The 18,720-nt window shown below is 32.7% G+C and overlaps 1 protein-coding gene across 1 annotated transcript; it reads right to left on the minus strand.

The window, feature by feature from the left end:
• Positions 1-8,509: 8,509 nt before the first annotated feature.
• LOC104644318 (ubiquitin domain-containing protein DSK2b-like) lies at positions 8,510-15,469 on the minus strand. Its single transcript, XM_069294323.1, has 6 exons — positions 15,322-15,469; positions 13,226-13,942; positions 12,596-12,783; positions 12,358-12,447; positions 10,646-10,701; positions 8,510-8,591 (listed from the first exon to the last, which is right to left on the minus strand). Exons 1-6 carry the CDS (start codon positions 15,467-15,469, stop codon positions 8,510-8,512), a joined length of 1,281 nt encoding a protein of 426 aa, XP_069150424.1.
• Positions 15,470-18,720: the final 3,251 nt, after the last annotated feature.

An 18,720-nucleotide genomic window follows, 5' to 3' on the forward strand; every position in this document is an offset into this window, starting at 1 on the left:
TGATGGTTTGTTTTGGAAGTTTTGGTGGGGATAAAATCTGAAAGTCGTCATTAATTGATGACCAAATTCCTTTCCATTTGAGAGGTTGAAATTTGAAAAAATAAAAAAATGCACAGGTGGTTTTTACGTATGTTTTTTACGGTTTCTCCATTCAATATATATTGTATGTAACTTAATAATAATTTGGGTCTTTCTTTTATTTTATTGTTATAATTATTTAACAAAATATCAAAGTGTAGGTGCTATTATTATTATTATTATTATTATATGCAATTAAATATTAATGATATTATATTATATGAAAATTATTACGTTGTATTATTTTGAAAAATTGGAACTTAACCCTAGACTTGAAATATGGAAAATATGATAATAATAATGTTAATTGACATCAAGATTTAGGAACTTAATTATAAATTTGGGTGAATTTTTGGTTCAAGGATAAATACAGTGTAATATGAGTGTTGTGAGTTTTGAAATCTTAATGTGACTATTTATTTGAATAGATTGCTTTGAGTTGGAAGTTAAAGGAAAGGGGAAGGCTCAAACTCCGAAGTGAATGTATGATTGATCAGGCAAGTGAATTTTCTAAACCCTTATTAAGTGTATGAAATTCACGTATTTCCTTGTGGTATGTGTTAGGGAAAAATAGGACTTGGTGAAGGGTTCACTTGTCCACCTTGATTAATTATAATGATGAAAAGGGATAATAAAGGTAACGCGATTAATTGTTTGTGTGTGATGGGTTGAAAATGGTCAAGTACCAATGTTATAAAGGCAAAGTTTACTACTATAGAATATGGATTGTAATACGAGAATGCCAAAGCATATGGGCATTAGCCGATATATTATTGACTTTATTTATTATGTGTGATTATATTTTTTTACTGAACACATCTTATTGTGATAATTGAGGTGATTATATCTCATAGCTGTTATTCTTACAATAGGCTGTATTTATAAGGTTAATAAACAGAAACAAAAATAAGATGAAGCAGAAAAAATATAAAATACAATAATTAATCCGAGTCCACAGAAACTACTGTGTGTCCTTAAGAAATTTAATCTCCTCACTGTACCCAAGGTTATGGATTAATTTCTCCCAAGATAAAACGGATTAAACCTGTTAAATAAATAGCGGTACCTCAAACTTCTTTAATTTCAACGAACTTAAGAACAGCAACAAGTCACACACACTCAGTCAATCGACACTTTGATTCTTATTTGAGTGAAAAATAAATGCAGAGAAAGAAAAAATTTTCAATGTTTGAAAAATCAAAAATTGACTTTCTTTTATAGCCATTTTCAGCAAGGAACATGTCTGTTGAGTGAAATCTGTTCAGACCCATTTTATCCAGAAAGTTGTGTCTTTTGGAAAAAATAACAACTTTTCAAAAAAATGTGTCTGTTAGGAAAATAACTACTTTTTGGAAAGTAACAACTTTTTGGAAAAGTAACGACTTTTCGGAATGTTACCGTTACCCGCAAATTTATAAGAGATAATATTAATAGGATTTATTTGATTAAATAAAAACTGATTAAATAAATTTTGTCCAAAAAATTTATCAATCAATCACATCATTTTCCAAATCCAAATCCAAAGCCAAAGCCAAAGCCAAAGCCAAAGCCGAGCGAGCGATGACGACGACGACGCGAGGGGGCATCTTCTTCTTAGCTCTTTTAAGAAGTAATGGAAGTGTTTCCTTCTATAAGGACAACAATTTCCATTTCTTTTGTCGATATGGGAGAAATGACTTTTCATTTGCACTTTGCAAATGACTTTTCATTTTCCCTCCAAAGTAGTTCCCTCACTTCTCATATTATCTTTTTTCTTTTCCCATTCACACTTGCTAAAACCCAACAATCCCCCACATGAATGGGGAAGGCTATTGTTAAAACATATGCATGAAAAAACTTGTGTGTCTTGTAGGTAAAGGTTAATCGCATCTGGATAAGTAGGTTTCCCTTTAAACTTTCCGTAGTGAACATATATCGGATATACTCGGTCAATCGGTAGATTTAATATCTTTGAACCGTCGAGCTTTGGTGTATACCTAGACAACATATATCACACAATCAACCCTTGAACTGTTCTTAGTTCTCATTGTTTTGTTCGTTTCAGCCATGAACACATCTTGGATAGTAAGTGCTTAAAGAACTTGCCTTATCGGATTCTCCTTGAAGCGGCTTACACTTCACACTTAGATAGGTGATTTCTAAATGTGTTATCCCATAGATACACCATTTGATATTCCCTGTATCAAACTTAGAAACCATTAAAAAGTCCTTATGTCTTTATCCTGGTTACTAAACATTGTCTCATCATGAGAATGAACCATCAAATAATAATAATAATTTTTTTCTTTTCTTTGACAATGTTGAACCATCATCAATGACTTTGTTTTATCTCCTTGAACCTAGATCTTGGGATCTCCATTCTTCTGGTAGAGTTACCGCCACGATGACTTCTTCTCGGCCATAGTCCCATTCCCGTCGATGATTTCTCAACTCCCTCTCTATTTAGGCCTTTTGTAAGTGGATCCGACACATTATCTTTTGACTTCACATAGTCAATTGTGATAATTCCACTAGAGAGTAGTTGTCTCACAGAGTTATGTCTTCGTCTTATGTGACGAGACTTGTCGTTATACATAATGCTTCCAGCCCTTCCTATTGCAGCTTGACTATCATAATGTATGCATATAGGGGCCATTGGTTTGGGCCAAAATGGAATATCTTCTAAGAAATTTCGGAGCCATTCAGCTTCTTCACCTGCCTTGTCTAAAGCAATGAATTCAGACTCCATTGTAGAGCGAGCTATACATGTTTGTTTGGATGATTTACAAGATATTGCTCCTCCACCAAAAACGTATCCACTTGTGAATTTTGTTTCAGTTGACCCAGTAATCCAATTTGCATCACTATATCCTTCAAGAACGACTGGATATCTATTGTAATATAAAGCATTGTTTTGAGTGTCATCTAAGTATCACAAAACTCTCTTCATTGACAACCAATGATTATGATTAAGATTACTTGTGTATCGACTCAGTTTACTGATAGTGCAAGCTATATCTGGTCGTGTACAATTCATGACATACATTAAGCTTCCCAATACGCTAGCATAGTCTAATTGAGACTGACTTTCACCTTTATTCTTTGAAAGATGAAGATTTACATCAAAAATTTGAATTTTTCAAGTATCTTTTGAATATAATGAGTTTGAGACAATGCTAGACCGTTAGGAGTTTTAAAAATTTTAATTCCGAATATCACATCAGCAACTCCTAAATCTTTCATATCAAACTTACTAGCAAGCATACGCTTTGTAGCTTTTATATTAGCAATGTCTTTGCTCATTATAAGCATATCATCTACATATAGGCATAAAATAACTTCCTGATTTGGAGTATCTTTAATGTAAACACATTTATCACATTCATTGATCTTAAATCCATTTGACAACATGATTTGATCAAACTTTGCATGCCATTGTTTTGGTGCTTATTTTAGCCCATAAAGTGACTTAATAAGTTTGCACACTTTCTTTTCTTTACCAGGAACTACAAAACCCTCAGGCTGTTCTATGTAAATTTCCTCTTCAATCTCTCCATTTAAGAAGGTTGTTTTCACATCCATTTGATGAATTTTAAGACCGTATACTGCAGCTAGTGCAATTAACATCCGAATTGATGTAATCCTAGTCACTGGCGAGTATGTGTCAAAATAATCAAGACCTTGTTTTTGTCTAAAACATCTGACAACAAGCCTTGCTTTATATTTGTCAATAGTTCCATCGTCTTTCATCTTCCTTTTTAAAGATCCATTTTGAACCCAAGGGTTTATTCCCTGGAGGAAAATCAACCAACTCCCAAGTATGATTGCTTAAGATTGATTCAATTTCACTATTAACAGCCTCCTTCCAAGAGGTTGAGTCGCTAGACAACATTGCTTCCTTGAATGTTTGAGGCTCACTTTCAAGAAGAAATGTTACAAAATCTGATCCAAATGAAGTAGATGTTTTTTGACGTTTACTGCGTCTTGGACTTTCTTCATTTTGTTCATTCTCTTTTGGTTCTTCTCTGGGTTGTTTAGATCCCCCACTAGATGACTCAAGTCTAGTTTTATACGGATATATATGTTCAAAAAATTCAGCACTATCTGATTCCATTACTATATTATCATGAATATCCTGATGTTCGGACTTATGAACCAAAAATCGACATGCCTTCCTGTTTGTGGCATATCCAATGAATATACAATCCACAGTCTTAGGTCCTATTTTTACTCTCTTAGGTATAGGAGCTTGGACTTTGGCTAGACATCCCCACACTTTGAAATATTTCAAATTGGGTTTTCTACCTTTCCATTTCTCATATGGATTTACATTTGTCTTTGAGTGAGGCACTCTGTTAAGTATCTGATTTGCTGTAAGGATAGCTTCCCCCCATAAGTTCTGTGGTAAACCTGAACTTATAAGTAATGCATTCATCATTTCTTTTAAAGTTTGATTTTTTCTTTCTGCAATTCCATTAGACTGAGGAGTGTAGGGAGCAGTAGTTTGATGGATTATTCCATTTTCTAAACATATTTCTGCAAATGGAGATTCATATTCTCCACCTCTATCACTTCTGATCATTTTGATCTTTTTATCTAACTAATTTTCAACTTCAGTTTTATATTGCCTAAATGCATCTATTGCTTCATCCTTACTATTTAGCAAATAGACATAACAATATCTAGTGCAATCGTCAATAAAAGTTATGAAATACTTTTTCCCACCACGTGATGGTGTTGACTTCATGTCACAAATATCAGTGTGAATCAATTCTAAAGGATTTGAATTCCTTTCAACGGATTTATAAGAATGCTTAGCATACTTAGATTCAACAGAAATTTGACATTTTGATTTATTGCACTCAAATTTTGGCAAAATATTTAGGTAAATCAGTTTTCGCAAGGTTTTGTTATTAACGTGTCCCAAACGTTCATGCCATAAACATTTAGACTCAAGCAAGTAAGAAGAAGAAAAATCTTTATTCATATCAACTGCAATTACATTGAGTTTGAAAAGGCCATCACTAAGGTAGCTTTTTCCTACATACATATCATTTTTGCTTACTACTACTTTATCAGAAACAAATACACATTTAAATCCATTCTTGATCAGAACTGGAATTGAAACTAAATTCTTTCTCAATTCTGGAACATATGAGACCCTATTCAAAGTCACCACCTTGCCTGATGTCATCTTTAATAGGACTTTGCAAGTTCCTTCCACCTTTGCAACAACGGAGTTTGCCATAAACAATTTTTCATTTGTAAGTGATGGAGTATATGATGAAAATAATTTTTTGTTGGCACAAACATGGCATGAGGCACCAGAATCTATCCACCATTCTCTTGGATTTCCAACCAAGTTACATTCTGAAAGCATTGCATAGAGATCGTCCATTTCTCCTTTGGATTTAGCCAAGTTTGCTTGATCCTTCTTTTTTTTGTCCTTCTTAGGACCCCGGCATTCATTAGCCCTATGACCGTGTTTACCACAATTAAAGCAGTTTCCATTGAATTTCTTCTTAGGAGGATTGCTTTTTGGACCAGATGCTTTCTTTCTTTTCTTTAATTTTATGGGATCTTCTTTAACAAAATTTACTCCAGATATTGCTTAATTACCACGTGACCTCTTTTCTGCAGCCTTATTATCCTCTTCGATTCTCAACCTTACTATGAGATCTTCAATAGTCATCTCCTTGCGTTTGTGTTTCAAGTAGTTTTTAAAGTCCTTCCACAATGGAGGTAACTTTTTAATAATTGCAGCCACTTGAAAAGCATCATTCACAATCAATCCTACATTAAAGGTTATGTGAGTATTAAGAGAAAACTTAATATTTCTAACATAGGCATTAAATAAATTTATACCTTCAGCAAGGAGATCATGGATTATGACCTGCAATTCTTGAACTTGGGTGACGACAGTCTTACTGTCTATCATCTTATAGTCCAGAAATTTTGCCACAGTGAATATCTTCATTCTGTCATCTTCTTTTTTGTACTTCTTTTTTAAAGCATCCCAGATTTCTTTTGAGGTTTTGGCATTGCTGTACACATGGTACAGATCATCTTGCAGACCACTCAAAATATAATTTTTACACAAAAAATCAGAGTGTGTCCATGCTTCTGTTACCAAGAATCGTTCATCAGCCGGAGTTTCATCTGACATAACAGGAACATTCTCATTGATGAACTTCTGCAGACTCAGCGTAGTGAGATAGAAGAACATCTTTTGCTGCCATCTCTTAAAGTCGACTCCGGAAAACTTTGCAGGTTTCTCAGCCGGTGCTAAGGCAACATTTGAACAATTATGTGCAACCGTTGTTATTGCAACACTTACTGTTCCAGCATTTGTTTGACTTGAATTAGTCATTTTTTTTCTGTCACAAATAGCAGATAAATTAAATATTTAAAATACTAACAGTAAAGAACAAATCTTTACACAAATTGTTTCTGATTTAACGATAAAGTTTTTATGTTCTTTTAATCGTTAATAGAATGAATTTTAAAAATTCAAGCAGAGTAGAAAACCATAAAGGTTTTAATCTCCAGAAACCTCAAATACAGAAACTGTTAAATTTCTTAAGATTGTTATCCTTACAATAACCTGTATTTATAAGGTTAATAAACAGAAACAGAAATAAGATGAAGCAGAAAAAATATAAAATACAAGAATTAATCCGAGTCCACAGAAACTACCGTGTGTCCTTAAGAAATTTAATCCCCTCACTGTACCCAAGGTTATGGATTAATTTCTCCCAAGATAAAACGGATTAAACCTGTTAAATAAATAGCGGTACCTCAAACTTCTTTAACTTCAACGAACTTAAGAACAGCAACAAGTCACACAGACTCAGTCGATCGACACTTTGATTTTTATTTGAGAGAAAAATAAATGCAGAGAAAGAAAAAATTTTCAATGTTTGAAAAATCAAAAAATTGACTTCCTTTTATAGCCATTTTCAGCAAGGAACATGTCTGTTGAGTGAAATCTGTTCAGACCCATTTTATCCAGAAAGTTGTGTCTTTTGGAAAAAATAACAACTTTTCAAAAAAATGTGTCTGTTAGGAAAATAACTACTTTTTGGAAAGTAACGACTTTTCGTAAAAGTAACGACTTTTTGGAATGTTACCGTTACCCGCAAATTTATAAGAGATAATATTAATAGGATTTATTTGATTTAACAAAAACTGATTAAATAAATTTTGTCCAAAAAAATTATCAATCAATCACATCATTTACCAAATCCAAATCCAAAGCCAAAGCCAAAGTCGAGCGAGCAATGACGACGACGCCGCGAGGGGGCATCTTCTTCTTAGCTCTTTTAAGAAGTAATGGAAGTGTTTCCTTCTATAAGGACAACAATTTACATTTCTTTTGCCGATATGGGAGAAATGACTTTTCATTTGCACTTTGCAAATGACTTTTCATTTTCCCTCCAAAGTAGTTCCCTCACTTTCATATTCTCTCTTTTCTTTTCACATTCACACTTGCTAAAACCCAACAATAGCAACATTTAATGTATTGAGATGTTTCATCATCACCTTTATTTGATATCATATTGTGCACATGCATTGACATGAGATTGAGTATGAGTAAAGGTCTAACACGTGGAGATCGTTCATGTTGAGATCGAGTTATGATTATTTGGCCACGTGGAGATCGTCTCTAAGATGGAGAAGTTATGATTATAATTTGAGCACGTGAAGATTGTCTGTGCGAAATTTATTTAATTTATGATAGTGCATTGAGATCGTCTGAACAAACATGTGGAGATCGTCCGTGTCGATATATGTATCTCGTGAGTCCTACAATTTCTTAGAAATCCTATGCAACCAAATATCAACTTTAATAATGCAATTGCCGGCCACAATTATGAAATATGAGAATCAAAATTAACCGGGTTTTAAAACAAGACATATTTAACATTAATAACAATCTAAGAATTAAAAGGCGATGTAAATCTTTGTATCACTTTTGATTAATAGGAAAATTGAGGATTAAGACTATGGATATATAGATTGTTGAAGGAAAATTACTGAATTCTAGATGCAACATTATTAATATTATAACAAAGTTGAAGGCAATTTTGAATCAAGGGGGGGGGGGGGAAGAGGAGTATATTTGCACCAAAAATAATGAGTAATTGACGGTATTTTTAGATAAAAATGTTTGTGAGTTTTTTGGGTAGGTTAGAGGTATTTTTGACCCTTTTTCGAAGCATAGTCGTAGCATGGAAACTCTATGATCAAATTGAATCCACCTAGAAAAGCAAAAACAAAATGCTACAGGAAAGTAGGCAATAAATCATATGATAATGAACAATTTAACATAGCGTGTACAATGAACTGAAGAACTAGTTCCTCCACCAATCTCCTTTTCTTCTGTCTACATCAACAGTTTCATCTTGATCTCTCTCTATATATATAGTCATAAAAAGAGAATATACAAACACTACTCTCCACTGTCTTCTTCAAGTTCCTCCACGGCAATAAGTGCTTCTTCACTGTCGAAGAATCCGATGTAGTCTAACGACCTGGAGAAACAGCATACCATATAATTCCTCTGGGCCTACTGCAATAAGATGTCAACAGGAATATGAGCATCCGAGTTAAGTCCAAGATATATAGAGAGAGAAAGAGAAAGACGAGAATAAACTAACAATTATTTAATCCGGGGAATTCATGCAAACTTGCCCTCTCTAGAGTACTATCAACCACGTTCCTCGCCACTTCCATTGCCCCGTTCTGATATTCTGCAATTATTAAAGTCACCCACCGTTGATGTGAGTTAAAATCACCCACAATTATTAGATTCCCTAAATCTAAAAAATAAACACTAAGATTTTTGCCTAGAACTAGACTCTCTTAATCCCGTTAGTCGAGCAAACAAGTATCCAACAACAAAAAGAGATTCCTACCAAAGACTTGACCTGATAAAAGAGTAACTCATGTATAGATTCTTTGCTTCTATTGTATTATGATCTGACATCAAATTCATATTGATGTCGAGATCTACAAGTCTCTCAAATACAACTTTCAATCTCTCTCTTCTTTTATTACCTTCAATCATCATGTTTTTGCACATACTGACCAATGCATGTGGAGGTCTACATAGAACATAGAAAGCCAGACTCTCATCTTATCATGTGTTTTTTTGGGTCAGATGTGATAATTCTAATCTTAATGACCCCGTATGACTATATATCCACGCAATTTTTAGGAAATTTATCTTGTGGATACACATGGATTAACATTACTCGCAATCACTCCCATATAACATCTCTGATCTCGCTGCCGTTGCATACAACTTGTGTTTGACTTTGTTAAGCATTCACATATAACACAACTGTCTTAGCACTCCTCCGTTTCCACAATCCTCTTTTAGCTTGTGTCACATCTTCATCAATCATATCATTCTCCTCAAATATGAGAGCAAATATTTCCACTCTCTACATTTGGGCACCACTATCTCATCTAGTGATCTCATTCGACTGTTCTTATTATAACTTGCAGTGAACATAGTTTGTCAAATTTCTACTTTTTATAGGTAGTTTGTTTTATTTCTAATTAACCTAAATAAAAGGCTAAAACCAGAATGCTTCGTCATAGTTCCAACTGTTCCAACCTCAGTTGACTTTCTCGCTAATTTCACCAATTAAAGAGTATCATCTAAAATAAGCATTCATCATCCAACCTTTCTTTAGCTTATTCATAAGTGTAAAATAGTATTATACAGGTCCCCATAATAAACCACCTTTTCCGGATACAAATTTATATCTCATCTCGTTATTTTCATACTAATATCACTCTTTTGTACAGTTCATTTCTGACATTCATATATTTTATCTGAATTTGTGTCTTCTATATCTCCACCAAACCCGCATTCTCAACCTATAAATTTCAATCGATATTTTTAACAAAAAAATAAACTCCTAACAGTTATAAATCCTAATCAGTTCTGTCGCCCTTGTAAAATCTCAAATTTCATATACGATGTAACAATACAGTGAAGTTTTCCATTGATATGAAACATCACAAATAATGTGCATCACAAAAATATGAAGTGTATTGTTCCTAATAGGCCAGTTTTGCATTAAAATACTAGACTTAAGTAACATTTGTAAAATATTGTAAGAGGATTTATTTGCTCCTAAATCAAGAGATCATTCCCTCCAAACCTTAGGGTATATTTACAGTTACAAGGATATCAAATTGGGAAATATAGAGAATGAAATATTACATGTTTCGTCAGCTTCGTCCTGATCATGTTCTCTGCATGCGGAAAAGATACTGTCAGAAGTGATAGACGCAAGGCAGAAAATTACCCCATTGATCCAAATAATCAGAGTAAAAATCTCGAGCCACTCACAAGTTTATCTTCTATCCCACCTAATTAGAAAGGCTTAGACTATTTTTTGGCAAGTGAAATATGAATCTAAGTAATATTTCTTTTTCCTTTGGTGACTTGTAGGACAAGAAACAATGACTAATAATGAGACAAGGAGATGCATATCATCATATCAGCTGAATCAGGAGGTGTGAGATTCTCCAGCCAAGTGAAAATCCATAAATATATGTCAAGACTTACTGGTTTGATTGCGGCTGATCAAGGTAAGGAAATAGCCCTTGTTGTACCAGATATTCCTAAAAGGAAAAAGAACGATTGTAAAAAAATAGAAAGGAATGAAGGAAGAACATACCCGAAGAACTATGCACACATCATGCTCTATGTCCAGAAACATATGAATAAAATCACGCGTCTTTTTGTTGAAGATGAATAAAACGCAATCTTTTTGTCAAAAAAAAAATTATTTCCAGACACATATCAAAAGGATTCTCTTTTAAACCCTTGGTACCTCCAAATGGGCAATATAATGACTTTTAAATTATATAGATGAAAAATGTTCAATCCGGAATGTCTTATATTGTGCTCAGAAAACATGTTTGATGAATCAGTGACACTTAACAATAATATGACATAAAAACATACATCATTTTCAAGAGAAATAAATAGACATATTAATATTCTAATATTTAATGAAATGATTATGAAAACAGTTTCAATGAACAATAAAGTCTGTAGACACATAACTAATAAAATATGAAGTATAGTTTTGTATTGAAATAATAAAATCTGAAGGACAGTGTCTATCATGTCATACTTGACACTAAAATCTGTGAAGTTTATTTTTGATAAATTAACATTGTCGGAGCTTAGCTTATTTAGATTAGTAAGAAAATGAATCTAAAAAGTAATTGCAAGGGTTGAAAGTAGCTCAATGGTGTCCAATAAGAGAAACGAATAACAAATAGACAATATTTTTTTGTTTGATTTTTTCTGTTGCTATTTTCTCCTTTGTTTTTCATAGTAAATGTTTTTATTCTTTTTCCTTACAGATGCCCAGCATTAATATTTAGTGCCATTTCAGTAATCAGTACGACCACTAATGAGAATGGTTATACTAAGCCACTAAGACCGCATCTACATTTTCAACACATAGAGACACTTATAAACTCAATTGATTAGCCTGTGACCTCTTGGTGCATCTTTGACAATCTCTCTAAAACAATCTGATTCAAGTTCTCACTATATCAATCTGCAAAAGCTCTTTCTGCACCAATTCTACTAAGCAAATTTCTAATACTCCCTGAATTTCAATTTGTTTGTCCTACTTTCTTTGTTAGTCTATTGAAAAAAGAATGTCTTTTTCATGTTATGACAACTCTTTTAGTTCTAACTTTTCACATGTTCAAGACCACAAGATTAAAGGATGTTATGGAATTCTACCTATCTTTAGTTTAAGACCACACAAAGTTCTTCCTTACTTTCTACAACTTCATGCCAAGTCAAAACTAAACAAATAAAAAATGGAAGGAGTCATACTTATACCTTTTTAAGCTGTAATTTAACTTATTTACCTCTAGGTGTAAGTTTGCGACAAATCTACTAAGTGTCCGTTTGGGTTGACTTATTTTAAGTATTTTTAAGCCAAAATACTTTTAAAGCACTTTTGTAGTATATGTGTAAAACAAAAAAGTGTTATTAAGTGGTGCATGCAGTGTGGCAAAAATAGTATGACTTTTGGCTTATAAGCTAAAAGCCCAGAGCCAATCCAAACAGGCTCTAAACATATTTTTAACAGAACTTTTACCTCATTGAGTTCAAAGTTATCATTAACCTTTATGTATCAAAAAGAGAGTGATACCCGATTTTCTAGATTTGCCACACTGCATGCACCACTTACACATTCTACAATTCCAACAAGCAAAACTTAAAGACAGCATGCAAAAATTCTTTACCTGCATCCTCTCAGAGGACATCAACTGATGAATTAATTCAGGATTTGGCATCATATCCCCAGGATGAGAGTTGGGGTCGAACCCCATAATCTAACCACCAAGATACTCAAGAAATGAGAAGCTTGACAAGAAATTCTCCATCACAAACAACAAAAAAAGAAAACCAGAAGAAAAAAGAATAAAACCTTAAACTCGATGACTGTTTGTAAGATTTAGTACAAATTAAATAAATAAATACCTGGTTTATGTGCTGCATTATCTGCGAGATGGATGGGTATCCTATTAACTGATTTTCAGAAGAGGCGCTAGGTATGCCACCTAGCATTCGCTGCAAATCTGCTATGTCATCCAAACCATCAGGAGAGGGTCCCCAAATATTCCTAGAAGCATTTGATCTGGGAGCGGTATTCATTTGGGCACCTCCAACTGCAAAATAGAGAAAAAAGACAATACCCCGCTTATCAAAAATAGTTGAAAAAGGGGGAAGGGGGGAATGAAGATAATGAATGCTACATACATAAGACATTAACTGATATAGTTAAAAGTATAAAACTGTTTTTAAGAAATCCTAACAAAATTGTGCTAAACTTTGAAATATTTTTACCAGAGAAAAACAAAGAAAAAAAGTAGCTACAGAGAACAGGTGTTCAAATGTTCAAGTTCTAAGCACAAATTGCATGAGTATGATGACTTCATGGCACCCAAGTAGTGAAGATGCATGAAAGCATCTCCAGAATGAGAAATATGAAAGAGATAAAAAGTTTCTTTTAATATGCAGAAGACCCTGGTGAACAAGATAGGAGATGAAGTAACAAGGTTAAATCTAGCGGCAAATAGAATTAGATCCACAAACTTGCTAGAAACTTACAGTCAGCTGATGCCCAAGGATCCGAAAGTGGGTTCGAGTTTGGAGCAGGAGGATTAGCAGTTGTGTCAGAACCAGTAGCTGGAGGGTTAGTTGACCGGTTTCTGCCTTGTTCCTGGGCTCCCAAAAGAGCCACGACCGGGTTTGTCCCTGAATAATTTCTTGTATCTCCAGCCATGCTTGTTGCATTCAGAAATGGCTCTTGGACATTCTCATACATGTGCCTTAGCATGTTAAATTCCTCAGGAGACGATTCAGTGTGGCTCAATGACCATTGAATAGTTCTTATCGTCTCATGCATGAGTTCATTACGTGCAGCCTCCCATGTCTGGAGAAATATAGCAGGGTCATTGAATATGTGTGGGATCTTGGGATTAAGATTCACATACTCTCGCATTTGAGGACTGTTCATGATAAAGTTGTAGATGATTTCTGGGTCATTCACTAGATCCTGAACTAGAGGCATATTCAATATCTCTCTCATCATGTTGGAGTCATGTTGTTGGACCTGCTCAAAATCTGGAAGTCCAGCTCCAAACGAACCACCTTTACTTCCAAGTCGTGGACCTCCACCGACTCTGACAAACAGCCCCCCTGTAGTGGGAACAGCAACCCTGGGAGCATCCTGATTAACATTTGGATTTACGACATTGGTTGCACTAGCAGAAGCAGCTGCGGCAGAATCTCGAATAAGATGAACTGTGTGGTCTGCCTCCAGACCTGCTCGCCACAAATATTAAAATTATATTTACTGTGATTCTTATTCTGACAGTTGATAACATGCAACAAGAGAGCAGATAAAATAGAAGCTCCATGCAACTTGATAGTATAAGATTCCAAAGCTCAATCCAGAATGTTATGTGGTTATAAGTAATCAATCATGAATAAGATCAACATAATTGGCATTAAGTAGCATCATGTTAAAGACAAGAGAATACATGCTAAATCAAATCTACGTAGTAAAATGGAAACTGAACTGCAACAAATATGCAGATTCCTTGCTATTGCAGATCCACGTACACAGCTTCATACTCTAATAAAAGCCTAATAAACCCCAATACCACTGCATCATCCTCTATATTACTTTTTTCCACTTATTGACCTTTACCTATTTCTTATCCCAAGACAAAACATGCCAGATTAGGGAGTATATTGTAACAAATAAGCAAGACTTTAAATCTATTAGAATCGAAATTTGGTCCTAATGCATTAACACACAACTTATCGATTATTTCCATCTATTCTGGAAAGAACACAAACAAAGAGGTTAAATTTGCACACAGAGATTAAATTTGCACTTCTAAATCGAGAAATTAAGGAATATTTTGTCAACGTAATCCTACCTATCAAGATGGAGCGAATGAGCTCATGACGTCAAGTATTGTACGTAGGAATCGAATGTAGGCTTTCAAAAATTACTACTCCCTTCAATTGCAGGATATCTCCTTCACAACCGTCAAAGAAGATACTTCTACATTCTAAGAATATCCACAATCTCAACACCCGCTAATAGTTCCAATGAATTATTTTCCAAAACCAGATTCTCCTCCATTTCAGGAAACTACTTCTATATGCATTTTTTCTTTTTCTTGTTAAAACAGTTCTCAATGCATTATTTTCCACAATGAACAAATAATTCAAATTACACCTCAGAACAAGAAAATGCATTAGCATACAATCCCAATCCAACCGAAGTATAGTTATGTTCTCTACATTCAGTAATTAAAGCCCAAAAAGAATCTGAACTTTCAGATATTTAACATGCACCTCTATATAACATACAAGTTACAAAACATACAAATATTCTTTTAAATAATTATTTTTTAACACCAATAAAGAACAATGTTTACAACATTAATATCACAAACCCTAACAAGTTCGTAATTGAGGTACATTTGATTGGTTGATCAGCAACATGAGTAATAAAAAGTAAACACAAAAAATTCAGCATTACTAATAAAGTAGCACAAAAATATTTAGATAAGAGTAATTAGATATTACCACAGCTTTTTAGGGTTTGATCATCCTTTAAGATCCGGCCGTTATAGATAACTTTCTGCTCCTCAGCAGGGATATCAGTCGGCTGGGAAAGGATGGACTTGAATAATCCAACGCTGGAATCAAGGCTGACTTGAACAGATAACTTGGAGTCCTTGACACATCGGATTTGATGGTGACCGTTTCACCACCGCCGGCGATGTCGCCGGAATCATCTTTCACCATTTGATAAGTATCACCTCCGTCCATTCTGAAATTCTGTCTCCTCAGCAACAAATATGAAAAATGTGGATTGAATCGGTGAGAATGAGAGTACAAGAAATTTAAGAGGTAGCTTAGCTCAGTGCATTTCACACTTAGGCGGAAAGAGCCAGAAGAGTGAAGTAACTGAAATTGTTTTGGTGTTTATATAAGAAAAAAAACATTACACTACTTCCACGTGTTCATATCATATGTCATATTTATTTATTTATTTTAATCAACTCATTTAATTAAAGTTATTTTTATTTTTGTAAATCTCTTTATGACGGTGATTTTTTTTAGGGTGATATTTTTTTTTATAATGGACTGATTTTCTTCAAAAAGTAATTATTTTTTTATATTATTTATTTTTGTATAATAACATTCAACCTATAAAAACGATAGAATTAATTATAACAGTATATTCTTTGTAAAATCATATGTTGGATTGATTTGGTATTTCATTAAAAATAATTAAACCTAATATGTTGGTTTATCAAATTTATAAACCAAAATACACTAAGATAAAATTGATTCTTCTATTTCAATTTCAATTAATTAGTTTTTTCAATTTTTTTAAAATTACACAATAATTAAAAAAGAGATCAAATATATTTTTACTTTTACCTAGATCACAGGTTTGAAAGTTGTAAATTATAAATGTTAATTAAATGTGAAGTCCACTACTCGAGGCTAGAAGGGCGGAATCTTTTCTACCTATTGCAAATAAATAGGTTGAGACGACGAAGTGGATGCGCATTGATTTCCTCAAATTCCTTACTTAATGCCGCAATGGTATCTTAACCCCTGCCTTTAGAAGAGAAAGCCATCATATTGTATTTGATTTTCATGTGTTAAGCTAACCATCTTAGAAATTGCGCGGTTAATTTTATATTAGTATAAAATATTTTTATTGAAATATCAATATATTCAGTCTGATAAAATTCAAGCCTGTAGTTATTTGGATACAAATTAAGATATTTATAAAGTAAATTGTTAAAATTTTTGACTTGGTGTAACTGTGACTTCCGTTCGACTACAAAATAAAAAAAAATCATATTTGTTTAGAAGTCCAAATCAAATAATATATCTAAACATTGAAAAGTATAAACTAATTTAAAATATATTAACAACGAAGATAACAATTAAGAAAATTATGCATAAAAAGAATAAAATTATATTAATTATGTATGCTTGAAACTAGATATGTAATCCTACAAGTATAATATGGTCTTTATTGATATTGTATTTGCTTTTTTCTTATAGAGTGCAAACATATTCAGACGATTGATACGAGACCTCACTTAAAGGAAGCATGATCTTCAAATTTAAGGATAAATTACTTTTAAGTTGCCATGGATTCTTCTGACATCTTCTTATCCATATCTTAAGACACATACAGTAAACTATTAGCTTGTGTTTTCTAGCTTTCGCAGTTGCATCCTCATTATTGACTAATTAAAGTTTTGTACTTCCACTTTCCGTTTCAAGTGCTTAAATTTTGCAATGTTTTAACTATTGATTGAGTTTATGAAAACTCAAACAAATTTTAAATTGCTTTTAGTTGTTTCTTTCATAATTTGATTTTCATAACTACTCATGACGGCTTAAGTTGAGTTAGTAGTTAGTCCTCCCATTAAAGAATTAGTGTGGGCGCCATTCATGATAATTTAGATCGTGATATAAAATTTCTATTAAAATCAGTCCTCAAACTGCCACGAAAGCTCACTGTGAAACTCAAGGAGAAACTGAAAAGTTCATACCATCTAAATTAGATCCTTAACTTCTGGCAATCAATAACCAGCAAGAGCATTGCACAATCGAAAATTACAGTTAAAGGAGATGGAAAAGGGTTAAAATTGCTTCTGAATTATGTGAAATAAATGTCATAATTAAATTTTAATTTTCATAGCTAAAATTTATAATATTTAACTGTGAATTCTAATTTGTCGATATTATAACAACATGTTTTTTTAGATGAATTTTTTCAATCAAAATTTAATAAATTATAAGATAACATATATTTTTCATGAATTAGATACATTATTAGTGACAAAATAATGTGTCATAGATAACTTTAAATTCGTTACTAACACTACCAAACAAATGAAGTCAATTAATTTTTTGGTGGGAAATTTTAGTGGACAAAATTTTACTATGAATTTTTATGTTTCGTCACTAAAAATATGTATGTCATATATTTAAGCATGAAAAGTAAATTTTTGTCACTAAAAACGAATAATTAGTGACGAATTTGATATCATAGCTAATAATTTCGTAACTACATATCATATTTGTTATTGTGTAATTATATTAATCACTCTTAAATCTTTATACTAAACCATATATATGAGATCATATTATCGTTATTCAGTTGATTGAGTTGTGTGAGAAAAAGAATAACAAAAAGAGCGTGAACAATAAATGCTTTTCGATGAGAATATATTGCTACGTTTATTTGAATCGATAATTAGCTAATCTAATATTATTTATTATAATATGCTCGTTAAATAAGGAAATCGGAAGGAGTGCGGTGGTTTGTTTTGGAAGTTTTAGTGGGGATAAAATCTGAAAGTCGTCATTAATTGACCAAATTCCTTTCCATTTGAGAGGTTGAAATTTGAAAAATTAAAAAAATGCACAGGTGGTTTTTATGTATGGAAAGGTGCCCAGGTGGTTTTTACGTATGTTTTTTACGTTTTCTCCATTCAATATATATTGTATGTAACTTAATAACTATTTGGGTCTTTCTATTATTTTATTGTTATAATTATTTAACAAAATATCAAAGTGTAGGTACTATTATTATTATTATTATTATTATTATTATTATTATTATTATTATTATTATTATTATTATATGCAATTAAATATTAGTGATATTATATTATATGAAAATTATTGCGTTGTATTATTTCGAAAAATTGGAACTTAATCCTAGATTTGAAATATGGAAAATATGATAATTAAAATGTTAATTGACATCAAGATTTAGGAACTTAATCATAAACTTGGGTGAATTTTTGGTTCAAGGATAAATATAGTGTAATATGAGTGTTGTGAGTTTTGAAATCTTATTGTGGCTATTTATTTGAATAGATTGCTTTTTGTTGGAAGTTCAACGAAAGGAGAAGGCTCAAGTTTCGAAGTGAATTCTTGATTGATCGAGGCAAGTGAATTTCTAAACCCTTATTAAGTGTATGAAATTTGCGTATTTCCTTGCGATATGTGTTTGGGAGTAATAGGACTTGGGTGAAGGG

This window comes from Solanum lycopersicum, chromosome 2 (assembly GCF_036512215.1).
Source record: "Solanum lycopersicum chromosome 2, SLM_r2.1".
In the NCBI taxonomy this organism is placed as follows: Eukaryota; Viridiplantae; Streptophyta; class Magnoliopsida; order Solanales; family Solanaceae; genus Solanum; species Solanum lycopersicum.